The sequence below is a fragment of the Serinus canaria genome, chromosome Z (genome assembly GCF_022539315.1).
Source record: "Serinus canaria isolate serCan28SL12 chromosome Z, serCan2020, whole genome shotgun sequence".
In the NCBI taxonomy this organism is placed as follows: Eukaryota; Metazoa; Chordata; class Aves; order Passeriformes; family Fringillidae; genus Serinus; species Serinus canaria.
The window spans coordinates 37,242,959-37,258,582 of NC_066343.1; the positions used below are offsets into that span (position 1 = coordinate 37,242,959).

A 15,624-nucleotide genomic window follows, 5' to 3' on the forward strand; every position below is an offset into this window, starting at 1 on the left:
GCCAATTACCGTGCAAGGTCAATCACACCTCCTAACCAATGCGGTGCGCTTCTCTGTTATTCGTCAGGTGCGGGCCCCGCCAGCCCAGCGCCTCTACAGCCCCGCCCCGTGTGCGGACGGTCTCTAGCGGCGGCGCTTCGAATGGGCCGCTGGCACACAGCCGTGGCGCCGCGGGGCTTTTGGTACAACCTCCATCCTCTAACAAGTGACACCAGCGAAAGAGGCGCCCGCTTACACTGGGGCTTCCCCAGGGCAGTTCTGCTGGAGGTGGCCGGCACGCTTGGATAAAGTAGTCTGGTGTTAGCACGAGGTGTCCGGAGCGCCGCCTCCCAGCGAGAGGAGCGGCAGTGCCCGTGCCGGCACTGCCACCAGCTCACCGCGCTGCGCGGAGCCTGCGGCATTCACTGTCTGGCTCGGAGAGCTGCTCCGCCCTGCCAAAGCCAGGATGGGGCTCCCCGGCAGCCACTAAGCCCCCGTGGAGACAGATTTTTGGTGCAGCACCCCTGTAGGGGCCTTGTCAGCTGCTCATAGTTCTGGACCCAGCTGCGAGTACTTTTGCTGTCTCAAAATAAAAATGTCTCAATAAATAGGACCAACAGTGACATGCCAGGAAACTCATCAAGGCTTTTTTCCGCAGAGGACGGGCACCTGGGTGGGCGAAACACCAGTGGCTCTTTTATCAGCCACTGTAACAACAAAATCATAGCCCTTCAGCCAAAATTGCCCAAAGAGTGGCGATTGCAGTCTTGATTCCTCTGATGAGGCTGTCTTTATTCCCATCGTTCATGTGAAACTAACGCTTCCTCTGTCGTGATAACTTTACTGTATACATCACCTGGTTTTGAAATTAATTTTATTCTTATTACAGTAACTTGAAACAGTATCAGAATTCTCACTATGTTTCAAAAGGCGGGATTAAAGACAGCCCTGTTCTTCTTGATTTCGGGGTGCTGATAAATCTGTGGACACCACTGAAAAATAAAATAAGGCGCATCCTCTACAGATTATTCCAAGCCTTGAACATAGTCATTGCATCTCTCCTGGCTGTCATGTAGACCCACTTTTGCAGGGCATGCTTACTGCAGAATAAAACTAATTTAATTGAACTTAGTGCCCTTTCAAGTTTCAATTTAATTCAAGAGATCACAAACTGGTTTGTATGGAATTAATTACAGTAACTTCAGGCAATTACCTGCTTGCAAAGAGCTTTAAAAAATCCTGGTAGTTCAGTCAAATCTCTCACGCTCTGAAATGCTTCAAATTAAAAGCAGAAAAATATAAGTTAACCAAAAAAAATCATTATTTCTGCATAGTTCTTATGTTGTAAAATATAGCTACCCATAATTAACAAAAATTCATGAAGAAATTTTCAATAATATGATAAAGGAATAAAATATGAGAAATGTTTGCTTAGATCAACTGTCCTTTCCTCTGAATTGATGGTTTAGTTTGTAAAAAGATGAAACTTCCTGTGTTTTCAGTGCAAAGAAAGAACTGGAAAGGTACCTTGTCCTGTACTAATCTGGAGAAAGACATGAACAACATCACATTATTACAGCATATCAAAAATCTCGCCAAATATTTGTGGATCTTTTCGGAGCCTTTTAGTATCAATCTCAGCGTCTACACTAGATTTCCTCAGCACACATTGTATCCAGAAAGTTTTGTAGAAATTTTAGAAATATTTTTATTTAAATATTCTACAAGTTTGAATCAAAGTTATGCTATACATGAAAGATGACAGACGACCATCATTGGTTAGTGCCATCACTGACTGTAATGTCCTTACAGCTTTAATAAGTACTTTGAAGGTCATAGTATCTCTGGAGAAGGATGAATATGAGGAATTCAGATATATTTCAGCAGTAAGATTAGAGATTTGGTGTTCTTTGGGATTTGGCTTTTTTTTTTTCATGAAACCTCAAAAGAGAAAAAAGAGTCCAGCTGCTCAGAGAGATCCCACAATGACAGCCAAAACCAGTGTTTGCTATAAATATATCTTGTCTTTATCTATACAATTCTGTTTCCTAAAATTAATGTAGAGATTTAGAAAAATCCTTAGTTTTCTGATGCTCTGCACTGTCAATCAAAACAAAATTTCCATAAGGGATTCCAAGCTCAAAACTGATTAGAAGTCTTTAATGACAAATGAAAGTAATTTGCAATCTTATTTTTGCTTGCAGCTTTCAGGAAAATTAATCCAAAATGCCAGAGGTTTTTATGTCCAAAAAAGAGACAGTGGAGTCCCATTGCTTTATTCATGAGTAAAAGGAGAGGTCATGGGCCAATTCCCCATAGGATCTCTCAAATTGCTGGGGCATGCATCCTCCCTTTTATCCTAATTTCTCAGTCCCACTTCCTTCTCTATTTTCCAATTGTCTTAGGTACTTGAGAGGTACAGACTCCCCAAATACCCTAATACAGACCCTCTTCTAATGTGCATCCTCCCCCCCTTCCCTTTTCTTTGTGTATCTGTTCTTTTTTTCTAACTCCAGGAATTTAGCGTGGCCTTGGGAGAGTAACAGTCTTGTAAAAACACCTCCCTCTCATTCCTTTCACAGCTTTCTGCTATGTGCAATCAGTGTGTGATTGTCAAGTTACACAAAAAATGGAGACAGACAAGGAAAACTTGAATTTTGCTGTCAAAGTGTAACCAAATGCTCTGTCTGGAATTTTATACCAAAAAGTAACAGCGATGGCTTTGGCATGATTACATATTTGCATGCAAAGCCTGAATCTCCTAGTTGTAATACAAGGCATAGATGCCTAACCTTTCTGACAACAGGTGACTCATGTTAAATGAAGATGAGAGCTGCCTGCCTAAGTGGCTGTTCCATCCACATTCTCTCCACAAGTGGATTTTTCACACGCACAGAACAGCATCCTATGCAAGGCTGCCTAGCAGGTATAGGTATGGAATATGCCATCTTTACCAAAACAGTCCTTGCTTATTTTTTTTCTTTTCTTTTTTTTTTTTTTTTCTTTTTTTTTTTTTTTTTTTTTTTTTTTTTTTTTGGTTGAAGGTAGAAAAGTGTCTAATTACATGAGACAGAATTGAGAATGGTGACTCGTGTTTCTCTACCTTTGCAGCTAAGTACCTAATCAGCAGCAAGGATCATCCTGTCCTTGACCTTGCATACAGACACTTTCTCATCCCTGGACATTTCGTTTTCTATGCCCACATCTCTCCTGCCTGAGGGAGACACATCCTGAACACATCACATGGCTCAAGGCGCTGTTCTGGGGCAGGGCACTAGAACAGGTAGAGAGGGTAACACTGCGTCACTTAGAGGATCTAGCTATCTCATATATTTTCCAGCAACACAATTCTACTAAGCAAAATTGACTACATGAAGGCTTAAGCCCAAAGGAGAGCTGCATCACCAAAGATGGGCGTGCTTATAGAGGAGTACACCTAATGCTGAGAGCTTTTTGTGCAAGCTGGACATTGTGTCCCGGCTGGCAGCAAATGGTTGGAGACCCATCAAAGGAGCCAGGAACAGACACTGACCTTCTACTAACAAAGGGCACAGGCACCTCGGTGCTAGCTGGTAGGGGTGGGGGTGGCCAGTCACCTAGAGACTCTGCAGGACCTAATGAGCAAGGAGAGGACCTCAGCCAAAATATCACCATTGGACCAAGGGGCAAGTGCAAGGGGCATGAAGGGTGGGTGCATAGATTGCAAGGGTGTAAAAGCCCAGGGATTCCTTAGAAACAGCACATGCTGCTACTGAGTTGCTGCATTGTGATCAAAATACTTACAAGAACCCAGCACCTGGGACATTGCTACGGGAAACCTGGGGTCAAGATAGCAAAGGAAGCTTGTCTGGCAGTGTAGTATGGTGCGTGTAGGGATTCAAATGTGGCACCCATCAGGTGACTAGAGCCACCCACTGCAAAGAGGTCCCAGTCCCAGCAGTGAAAGTCTCACGGGCTGTGAATGTGATTCCTAGAGTGGAATCTGAATGCTCAGACAAGAAATCCAGAAACTTGAAAAATATAATAATAAAGACTTGGATAAAAGATATTATTACCATTGCTAAGGTTTTACGTAAGTCCCTAGTATAACATAATAAAGCTACATGCAGTGTGATCGTTTGCTATTATCTACCTAACAGCCATAATCTAAAGTGAATGCTTTAAAGACGTAGAATACATCTTTTCATCTTTATTTGTCATCTTTTGTTCTGCTTCAGAGGTAGTTGTTTTTGTCTCTGAAAGTTTACTATCCTCAAACTCCATAATTGTCCTTTCCATCTTGAGTCTAACAAGCTAGATAGAACACAGGTATTCTTCCTGCTTTCTCTTGAATCCTTGCTCCCTATCCTTTTACAATTCCAGTCTTATCTCATGTATGATAAAAGGTATGGTTTTTTGTAATAAGCAGGATTTGATCTGACTGTGGGTTGTATCATGTTTCATTATTTTGGTCCTTTAACTATCAAAGAGAACTTTTTCTAGTTTCTACACTAAAATATTAATGCATTTAATTGGGTTTGCAAGGGCAAGGGAGGGGGAAGGGCAACAGGGATAGCTTCTGTGAGAAGCTGCTGGAAGTTTCCTCCATGTCCAGCAGAACCAATCCCTGGTGGCTGCAATACAGATGTGCCACTGGCCAAGGCTGGGCCAGTCAGAAATGGTGATAACACTGCTGTGATAAGAGAATTAGGATGGAAGAAGAAAAATATAGTGCACATATGTAGTTGCAGCCAGAGAAGAGTAGGGTGAGAACACATGAGGGGAACAACTCTGCAGACACCAAGGAGGAGGTGCTCCAGGCACCAGAGCTGAGGTTCTGCTGCAGCCCCTGGTGCAAACCATGGCTGAGGCAGCTGTGCCCCTGCAGCTCATGGAGGTCCATGGGGACGCAGAGAAGCACCTGCAGCTGGTGGAGGAGACCCACACCAGAGCAGGTGGATGCACAAAGGAGTCTGTGAACCCAAGGGAGGCCCCATGCTGGAGCAGCCTGTACTTGGAGGACTGCATCCTGTAAAAGAGTGACCCACACTGCAGCAGTTTTGGGAGGACTGTTGCCCATGGGATGGACTTACATTGCAGCAGTTCACTGAGAGCTGCTGCTCATGAGATGGACCCATGTTAGAGAAGTTCATGGAGAACTGTCTCCTGTGGGAGGGACCCCAGGGAAACACCTCCCCTCCCGGAGCAGCAGGAGAAGCCTGGGGTGATGAACTGGCCATAACTCCCATTCCCTGTCTCTCTGCACTGCTGGGGTAGGAGGCAGAGCTGGAAGGAAGGAGGGCTGGCAGGAAGCTGTTTTTAAGGGGTTATTTTACTTCTCATTGTCCTGCTCTGATTTTGTCAGTAATAAATTCCCTTCATATCTCTAGGTTGAGCCTGTTTTGCCCTGGTGGTATTCGGTGAGTGATCCCTCCCAGCCCTCATCGCAACCAATGAACCTTTTGTTAAAATTTCTTCCCTCTGTCGAGCTGCAGAGGGAAGTTATAGAGGCTTTGGAATCTAGCCATGCTCAAACCACAACACACATTAAGTTAGTAGCATAGCATCAAAATGCTATGAAAAGGAAACACATTTAGTATTGCTAAGACATGCAGTTCAGATATTACTTTAGAACAGGTTTTACATGTCACACAAACTATTTTAATAATACATCACAATACCTATGACTGTGTACTGAAAAGCAGTGTGTTTTAAGCCCTCTAGGCCAGGTACATTCTATATGCCCATTTTCTCTTCCAGTGGCAGGATATGGAGAAAAAGTTCACTTCTCTTTGGTTATGGCTATTACAATATGAAACACTATTGTTCAGAACAGTTAAAATATCAGATATGGCATCAACTAGCTTCTCCCTTCTCTTGTGCTTCCTCTATTAATAAAGTTCTATTAGTTGGCATTAGAAAAATGTACAAGATCCACATAAATAAGTTAATCTGCTGCCAGGTCCTTGAAAGCCATCACAAAACATAATGTGTACATTGGGGCAGCATAGGTTAAATATAGAGATATTCTGTTGTTCACAATGCACTCTATACCATTCACAATATCTACAGTTCTGTATACCAGCTCACAATGTTAATTCCATCCATCACTGGAGTTCTTTAGCAGCTACATGTATTACCTGAAGCATTAAGCATGTAGTTTTGGAAAGTTATTAAGTGTATTTGCAGTTTGGTTTTTGGGTGCAATTATCTTAACATTAATAATTCTTTCCCTTTTTTAAAATTTTAAAGTAAATTTTAACTTATTTTTCTGTATTACTATTCCTCTACAACATCATTATATTACCAGAAGTAATTACCATGGGCTATATTTAGGGCCAAAGGTTTTTAAGCTAGTCAGATCCAAGCATGTGGAAACTTTTTGCTCATTTTGGAAACAAATGTTACAAGCTGCAGCATTTGCTTTCTGGTCTGGCAAGGAAGGCCTGACCTGGCATAGTAATGGTAGGACTTTGACATGTAACACTGACTTTGAGAAGCATAACAATGGACAAGAATTTGCCTAAGCAAACATTTGAGGATTTTTAGTTAGTTTAAAAGAACAATCAAAGCAAACTCAACTATAATTCAGAATGAAAGGGCTGTTGATCTCAAGATGGATAAGGAATGCTGCAGCCCTGTATTACTGCCTCTGTGTTGGAAAAACTGGTAGGCTTTTCCTGTTATCAAAAAGGGCATTACTTAGTAGTCATATGCTGCAAACCTGCTCTTCCCTGCTCTTTCCTGTTCCTGTCAGTCATTATGTGCGCCAACACTCTTACAATGCAGCAGTCAGCAGCATATGAACTGTGAACAAATCAGACCTGGGGAAAAAAACCTCGCCATTTTTACATCTGTGGCTTGTCTGTGCTCCTGATACTGGCCTCAAAATTTGGCTACTAAAGTAATAAATGCAAGTTATGTTTTCAGACTGGAGCAGCCTCATATTGAAGGGAAACTTCTTATGTTTTAATTCTCTACCACACTCAAGGTAAAGAAGTATTTACTCATGTCGAGGTGAAGCTTCTGATGTCTCAGTTTAGGGCCACTGCTCCTCGTCCTATCGCTGGCTACCACTGAATAAAATCTGGCACCATCCGCTTAAAATATCACCTGCCTTAAGAACCTCCTAAAATTCCCGAGTCGAGGGCCGTGGCAACTTCTGCACACTTCTCACAGACCCGGGACCCGTGCATGTAGCTGTACAACTACGAGCGCCCTATTGCCACGGGCACCACTGCTAGACGGGGCGTCTCCCCGGGCAGCCCGGGTGGCCCCGCCAGCGCCATAACGGCCGCGCCGGCCCGACCCCGCCCGCCCTACGATCCCCGCGGAGGCAGCGGCAGCAGCTCACTGGGGTACCCTCCTAGCCCGTAAGTTCACTCCCAGGTCTGTCCGCCGCTGAGGGCAGGGCTCCAGCAGGGGAAAGGCAAGCGTTTCCCCCACCCCAGGGAAGGAAAGACACGACCCGCTGTCCCACCGCCAGACGGCCCCTTTAAGCCGCCGGGCGCGCCAACTCCGCTACGAAGCCACGGGATTGGCCGGCGCAGCCCGCCCACAGCTGCAGCGCGCCAAACCTGCCTGGGCGCGCCACCCCTGCCTCCATCCGCCCCCGCCTCAGCGGACCAATCAGCACCTCCGGCGGGGCCGTGAACCCTGCTTCTGCCCAATAGAATAGCAGCAGCAGCACGGCCTCGCCCTCGGGCCCCGCCCCTAGAGGCGCGGCCGCCGATTTTCCCGCCCAGCGGTTGGCCGGCGGGAACAGACTCCCTGTGACACTCTCGCCGGGCCGGGTGATTGGCTGCGCTCGGGCGCGAAACGTAACGCGGGAAAACCTGGGGCTCGGCCCGGGCTGCGAGCGCGGAGGTATTGCGGCGGCGGCGGGGGCTCCTCCTCGGGCATCGCCGGGACCAGGGCTGCCAGCGGGGCCGGCTTCTCTTCGGAAAGGTGTGGGGACGCCGTGACTGCTTCGCTCCGGCCGCTGCCATGGCCGGGGCCCGCCGCTGACTTGGCGGATCCGCTCGGGGGTGGCCGCGGAGGCGGAGGGGTGCGGAGGGCAGGCCACCGAGACCACAGGGTGCCGCCGTCCTCAGTGATGAGCGGCTGAGGCGAGCTCGGCCGGCGACAGGTGCCGACGACCGCGGGACCTCCGTGCAGCTGCACGGCCCATTCCGGGAAACGGGCGCGGACTGCGGGGCCGTGCCGCCGCGGAGCGCCCTCCTTTCCCTCTCTTTCCGTGCTCTCTTCGCCGCTGTCTGCGAGGGTTCGGCGATGGCGGAGCGGCTCCCGCCGGGCAACCCCCCAGTGATTTTTTGCCAGGACTCCCCGAAGCGCGTCCTGGTCTCCGTTATCAAAACCACCCCGATCAAGCCCTCCTCGGGGGGGAGCGGAGCCGAGGAGCCGATGCCAGTCCCGCCCGTCCCCACCAGCCCTGGCTTCAGCGACTTCATGGTCTACCCCTGGCGCTGGGGCGAGAACGCACACAACGTGACCCTCAGCCCCGGCGGCGGCGATAGCACCGCCGGCCCGTCAGCCCTTCCACCGCCCCGCGGTGGAGCGAGCAGAGTCCCCGGCGGGGACGAGGAGAAGGCAGGGAGCCCGGGCAGCGGCGGGCGGCACCGGCACCTGAAGGTGAGTGCGCGGCGGGCGGGGGCAGGCGGGCCGCGCGCTTACATGGTGACTCCGCGGCGCGCGCCCCTCCCGCGCTTCCGCCCGGGTATTTAAAGTGAAGTCACTTCCGGTAACGGCGCGCGCCCCGCGGGGAAGAGCGGGGTACGGAGCGGCTGCTCGTCCTCCCCCCTTTAAAAAGGAAAAAAATAAACATTAAAAAAGCCACCCTAGCCGTCGAAAAAAGCTCTTGTCGTCTCTCCTCGCATCTGGAGCGCTTTGTCCTGTTCTGGGCTCCTCAAGAATATAAGAGAGACATGGAGCTCCTGGAGTGGGTCCAGTGTAGGACAACAAAGATTATTCAGGGACCGAAGCATTTATTTTATTAGGAAAGGCTGAGGGAGCTGGACCTGTTCAGCCTCAAGAAGAGACGACTGAGATTACTTTGTTGATGGATATGAGTATCTTACAAGAGTTCCAAGAGGATGGAGCTAGGATCTGCTTGTAACAAGCTGTAGGAAAGAAAGGCAGTAGGCAAAAACTGGTACACAGGAAGGTCCACATCAATATGAGGGGGAGTTTCTTTATGTGTTGGTGACCAAGCATGGCACAGCTTGCCCAGAGAGGTGTTTGGAGTCTCTGTCCTTGGAGGTAGTCAAGAACAGTCTAGACACAATCTTGCCTGTGCCGTGTGCTTTAGAATGACTGTTTGAGCAGGGAGGTTGGAGCAGATGACCCACTGTGGTCCCTTTCAACCTGACCCGATCCTCTTGTCAGTTTCTCCCCTTGATCCTGTTGTCAGTTTTTCCCCGTGCTCCTGAGCACATGGTGGTGCCTGTCATCTCCCCTCCTAAACGGGCCCTTAGGAATCGGCTGGGCACAGTCTGGTGTGGCTCTGTGCTGTCACAGCACCATCCTTGGTCATGCCATCGCTCCAGGGGATGTTGTGCCACTTGGCCAAACTGCAGGGGGGAGGAAGTGCCTGAGTTTAGTTGCCTCGTTATTTACTCCCAGGATGGAATAAGACGTGGCCGTCCAAGAGCAGACACTGTCCGAGACCTGATCAGTGAAGGAGAGCACTCTTCCAGCAGGATACGTTGCAATATTTGCAACAGGGTCTTTCCACGAGAGAAGTCACTGCAAGCCCATAAGCGAACTCACACTGGTGAGTAAAAGGAACTGTGAATAACTGGGGAGAGCCACTTAGGAAACAGGAACGAAGGGATTAAATCCCCTCAAACAAACATAAAGGAACTCCAAAGGACTTGACCTGTTATGATTTTATTGTAACTGCTACATTAACCATACTTTGCTCTCAGTGCTTGTTAGTCAATCAAAGTCTTTGTAACCATATATGTCATGGGGAAGTGACAAATTTGCAGCTGCAATTGCAGCTATAATAGTATAGTCAAATTGTGTAAACATTTTATCTGTCGATGTCACAGACTCACTTTGTAGGAAAGACTGTAGCCTTGGGCTTGGTGCTTGAGCTTGATAGCACTTTGTATCCTGATTGCATCTTCATAGTGATTTGTTTCCTCTCTCCTTGCTGGTGTATTTTTCACATCACAATTTAAGTTTTGCTGTAAGAGGTTACACTAACTTAAAAAGTGGCTGGCAACTTCAGGATTGTCACATCCTTGGAAGTGTGCTTAAATATTGAGAGAAGAGTCCACATGCTTAAAACCACCATCCAGTTGTTTTTTCCCACCACCTAAAATTAATTTTCTTGGATGGAGATCATGCTGATTTACTGAACTATATTTAGAAAGTGATTTGCAGTAAAGTTTAAATGTATGATGAACTCACTCAATACTCAGCTGAGCTTAAACTGAAGATGCTGTTTGGTTTTTTTTTAAACCAAGCAAATACATTTAATTTCTTCAATAGAATACTGTGTTTGCCATAAAATATGAACAAATTTAGCTTACAATATAGACAGCTCCACCAGCACTCCCCCAAACCAACCAAACAAAATCCCACAAAAGCCTTGGTTCTCACCATCTCCTTCTGACTCAGGTCACTATGACTAATCGAGATAATGATATTAAACAGCAGCATTCCTCATTTTTTGGTCAAAATATGTTATGTCACTCAGTCCTACAATGTGTTGAACTTGTCAGAACTACTTAACTGAGTAGAGCTGTCATTCCTCTGAATTGGTGAGGCAGACTCACCCTCATTTTGTTGCCTTCCTAAGGGTGGTGACATGGCATACCTTTGTGTAGTGTGTGCAGATCTGCTTGAAGGAGACATATGCTACCTTTGTTCTTCTGGTTGCAGTTTGCATGGAGAACTCTTTCTTGATGACTGCTTTTAGAAAACTTAAATCTGGAATAAGTTTCTCATGCAGCCTCCATCATTATAACTTTTCTTAAACATGAGATATTTCTCCTAATAAGATATTTCTATAACCTTGTAGTAATGTTGACCTCAGGTATTTTACCCTAGTTCAGGCTATGGTAAGGATAAAATTTTTCTGGTTATAACCTGAATTACATTACTTGTTCAAATACTTGTCCATATTTCTTGCTCTACATCTGCACAGTTCACAAAACTTATGTAGTGCTATCTAAGAGTCTAAAACCACAAAATATGACAAGGAAAAGTACAATATTTTTTCTCTTTGAAAATAAGTATATTTTTCAGTAGCACAGAGCATGCACTTCTAAGTACACCAGGAGTTTTTAAGTAGTTGCACGTTTCTGAGTGGGTAAAAGGAGAGCTTGCTTGTGCCAGGTTCAAGCCAGGGACTGCCACTGTGACACTTCTAGTCATCTTTCATAAATCTCTTCTATTGCTACTTTTAGGTGAAAGGCCTTATTTATGTGACTACCCAGATTGTGGGAAAGCCTTTGTACAGAGTGGGCAGCTCAAAACTCACCAGCGTCTCCACACAGGAGAAAAGCCTTTTGTCTGCTCAGAGAATGGTAAGTAATCAGAAAACTATTTTCAGCTTTCTGGGGTCAGACTAATATGGGGAACGCATGCGTGTTCACATGGCAAAAACTTTGGAGTTTAAATTTGGTGGAACTTGTAGGGAAGGGTAGAGCTGTGCAGAATCTGCCTAATTCTGCAAGTATGTATCTAAGGGTTACATACATTCTGTGTCAGTGGATACTAATGTATAAAATAATAAGGGTGTGTTACGAACATAGAGGCTTTGGTTTTCAACTAAACCTAGGGTTTTTGTGAATGGGGAAGAGTGGATTCAGTGGCATTTCCATCCCACAGATGCTACACTTTCTTTGGTTGACTGCTTTCTGTAACACGTTCTTCATTGTCACTCTGGTTTTTTAAGGCTGTTTAAGCAGATTCACACATGCAAACCGTCATTGTCCCAAACATCCCTACGCCCGACTCAAGAGGGAAGAGCTCACCGACAGGCTGAGTAAGAAGGAGACAGCTGATAATAAAGCTGTGGCCGAGTGGCTAGCAAAGTAAGTTTTCTCATGGTGTCATCTTTCTCAAAATACTTAAAAGAGTGATCTGTCGCAGCATTCATTCTTTGGGATAGGTAAACCCCAAGAAAGCAAAACTAGATGTTCTTCCAGTACATATCTCCTTGAAGAATTATGCCTCCCCTTGAAGAATTATGAACTCCTGGTCAAGACAAAGTTCCTTATGAGACTTGTTTCTTACAGTTTTCTTTTGTGTTTGCTCTCTACTTCAATACTTTTTTTGCTTGATCAACACCTGCTAATACTTTATTAGCTAGTGCTACAGTTTTCCTCAATTTGCATTTGTTTGAGGGGTACTGTATGCCTAGGAAGAAATGCCTGCTGAGGACACCATGGAGACAAGAAATCTGTCACACATGTTCACTTGGGCACTTTACATTTAAAATACTGAATAAAGAAGGTTTTTGACAGTTTAAATACTACCATACAGGGGCTGAAAGGTAAAGCCAGGTGCAATGCCCAGTTGGATGCAAGCTAGTACTTGGGAGGTTTTTGCCCATTTTGAATTGTTGGTGTGAGAGTCAATTGTATGTATTCCTCACATTTGATGTTCTAGGTACTGGGAGACTAGAGAGCAGCGTGCTCCTGCTTTGAAGACCAAAGCAATCCAGAAAACAGATCAGGAACAGCAGGACCCAATGGAGTATCTTCAGTCTGACGAAGAGGATGACGAGGAGAAGAACAGCGCTCATTCAGCTGCCCGCCACCGTCGCCTCCAGGAGCAGCGTGAACGCATGCATGGCGCACTGGCACTCATTGAGCTGGCAAACTTAGCTGTGGCACCCCTGCGACAGTAGATAGGAGGAGCAGTCTCTGTCCATAAAAAATGTACTTTCTGGTGTTACTTAACCAGTTAGATCCCAGGCATAAGCTAAGCACCTTATTTGCTTATAATAGGCTGCTATTCTGTAGAATTTATGAAGAATGTTGTTGCCCCATATCATGGGGTGAGAGAATTGCACTTTTGATAGAGTAGAAGACAGATGTAAAATTTCTAAGTATTTTGTAAATATGGGACTGCATAAGGCATGGTTGACAAATTTATGTGTCATGGGAAGCTAGATTTTGCAAGGTTAACTCATTTATCTGAAGCAGATTTCACAGAAAACACTTTGTGAACAAAGTGTTCGTCATTAGCAGGATGGTACATGTGGCCAAAGAAGGCTGACAAAAAAGTATTTATCTGAGTATCTAGCAAAGTGATGAGTCTGGGGATATTGTTAAACAGCAATGAAACCGTGTTTTTCTAATGTCAGCATATCTTTACCTAGCATCTCCAAGGCGAAGGGCAGGCGTTAGTTATCTCAGCTTGAACAGGGAAAGAAAATGCTTCATGCAGGGAATATCTTCACTGTGACTGCCCAAGGTATGAGGCTTGACTTTGCTGCTTCACATATTTTTGATTTGATTTCAGCAGAATCTCTTGGTAGCACTTGTTATTCCTAACATGTGTAGTTGGGAAGTTTTGCACATTGTTTTATCTGAAAATGATTAGTCTTGCAAAGTCTAGGGAAAGGTAAAGAACTGGTAATATTTTTTTCAGGTTTTTGGGCCCTGTAGTGATTTGGCACTTGATTTTGTTAATAAAGGCGTTATTTACAGGGTGGTATGAGTTTGTAGTAAACTATTCTAGGTCTTCTATTAGCAAACACTAAGTTTTAAAGTTTTGCTTTTATAATGATTAGCAAATAGAAGCCTCCATACTTACTGTGCATAAAGCCACCTTACCGCTTTACTCCAGCATAACATGCCGATTTTTTGTTCACTAACCATAGCACAGCTATAAAGTAAACACTGCAGAAAAGTATTCACTATACAATAAGAAAATAGGCTTCCAAAGGTAGTTACAAGTGTGTTAACAGTGTGATTTCATATATTTCCCAAATAAATGAAGTTGCAGAATGCTGCCTAGTACTCAGATGCTGATATAAAATGTTTAACAGGGTATCTTGTCACTTTGTGAATGTTATGGACTTTCAGTAGCATTGTCTCATGGTGATCTTTTACCATAATTGCTTTGAAGGCAGCCAGAGATTCCTAATATGCTAACAAAACTTTGTTTTCAGATTGGACTTTTTGTGTGTGGTGTTGTTGTTGGTTGTTGTTGTTAAGCTACTGCTTAAGGGGATATTAATTATGTGTATTTACTGACCTGCTTGCTTTAACTTCTTCCTCTCGTTGGAAGTCGGGAAATTCAGTTGAGATGGGAAGTCTCTTTTCCTCTCACTGGAACTGAAAAGGAAGAAAACATTTTGTCAATCACTTGATGTACGCTGACCAGATGCATACAGCTGTTCCAGAAAAGTAGAGTGGTTTTACATCAGAAACTGCAGCTGTTGAAGTATGTTCTCTGATAACCTTTTGTGGTTGAAAATCTCATTAACCCAGTTTGTTAAAATCCTGTGTTGAAGCACTTAACTAAAAATTAATTGAATAATTTAAAAAAAAGAAAGTGTCTTTCATTGATTGTAAATAATTTAACACCAGTGATACGGTTTAACTTCTTCTTCAGCTTCTGAAAAAAATAGGAAACACTAGTCACATGAGGTTTCTTTTCCTACATAAAACTGGTAATTCATTCATGTATGTAGTTTTTGGGTTTCTAAATAATATTAAGTGCTTCTGACTGTTCATCTGGCTTCATGTGAATAGTCTAATCCCAAAATGAGCCCTGAATATACATCTGTTGTAATTCTGAATCACAACTCAGAATTGCTCCCAAGTAGTATTTCACAGGGCAGAAGACTGTAATTACCAGCCACTTGCAGACTGGAATATTACTTCATCAGGACTGGTTGTGGATTTTTGGTGGGGTGTTTTTTGGGGGGTTTTTTTTGGGGTTTGAAGTTTTTAAATTTCTTTTTTCAGTCAGCCAGAATATTTCCTCAGGTCTTTGAAGTATGACAAGTACACTGGATTGTACTTTGCCATAGATAAAATTCAGACAGCTGAAGCAGTTCTGGATCATGACAAGTTAAGGGTAAAAATTCCCAGTTAAAAAAGCAAAAATGGGATGTGGAAGACTGCTTTTTGTTTTGTTAAGTGATTACATATGAGAAATTGTTTGGTGCTTTGAAAGATTTAAGTTGTAGTTTGGCATGAGTTAAAAGCAGAAGAGTTCATGTGCTGTCATTCTAATAGATGCTTTGAATAAAAACTTGATTTAATTTTCAGGTTTAACGTGTGCTGTTTGGTAATTATTAATTACTCAGCCTCTTCCTCGTTTCTGACAGCCCGACTTGTTGCAGAGAAAGTTTAAGGTGTTTATTTTCCCCGTCCCTTGAAATTTGACACAAGTTAAACCACCCGAGGCAAATTGTTATTTACAGTTTCAGGCGCGCGTGAGAATCCGTCCCTCCGTGCGAAGCCCAGGCCGAGCTCTGGGGGTGCTAAGGGCTGGCTGCAGCCGTGTCCCTGCCGTTCGTCCGGGGTTCGCCCCTCTCCCTTCCGCGGGCAGGCCAGAGGCCCCGCTTTGCCAGCGGCCTGGTTTAGCAGCCCGGCCGGGTGCTCTGGGGCCGGGCTGCAGCGGCCCCGGCACGCCGGACGCCCCGCGCGGTGCCCGCCCGGCCGCCCAGCCCCGCAGGCCGCTCTGGCGGGG

The 15,624-nt window shown here is 45.2% G+C and overlaps 1 protein-coding gene and 1 long non-coding RNA gene across 2 annotated transcripts; one reads left to right on the forward strand and one right to left on the reverse strand.

Annotated features, from left to right (window-relative positions):
* Nucleotides 1-8,227: 8,227 nt before the first annotated feature.
* On the forward strand, nucleotides 8,228-15,202 carry ZNF367 (zinc finger protein 367). The gene is made up of 5 exons (XM_030237296.2): nucleotides 8,228-8,589; nucleotides 9,580-9,730; nucleotides 11,376-11,495; nucleotides 11,867-12,005; nucleotides 12,583-15,202. The coding sequence occupies exons 1-5, from the start codon at nucleotides 8,230-8,232 to the stop codon at nucleotides 12,821-12,823; spliced, it is 1,011 nt and encodes a 336-aa protein (XP_030093156.2). The 5' UTR covers nucleotides 8,228-8,229; the 3' UTR covers nucleotides 12,824-15,202.
* Nucleotides 12,362-15,553, reverse strand: LOC115485122 (uncharacterized). The gene is made up of 3 exons (XR_003945872.2): nucleotides 15,354-15,553; nucleotides 14,179-14,258; nucleotides 12,362-12,811 (listed from the first exon to the last, which is right to left on the reverse strand). It is a non-coding gene; the product is annotated as an uncharacterized LOC115485122 (long non-coding RNA).
* Between the last annotated feature and the right edge of the window lie 71 nt (nucleotides 15,554-15,624).

Bases quoted from the DNA above. Each gene is read 5' to 3' on its own strand.
- ZNF367 (XM_030237296.2), top strand. From the start codon at position 8,230: ATGGCGGAGCGGCTCCCGCCGGGCAACCCCCCAGTGATTTTTTGCCAG. The intron at 8,590-9,579 runs GTGAGTGCGCGG...ATTTACTCCCAG, and splicing joins GGCGGCACCGGCACCTGAAG to GATGGAATAAGACGTGGCCG. The intron at 11,496-11,866 runs GTAAGTAATCAG...TGGTTTTTTAAG, and splicing joins TTTTGTCTGCTCAGAGAATG to GCTGTTTAAGCAGATTCACA.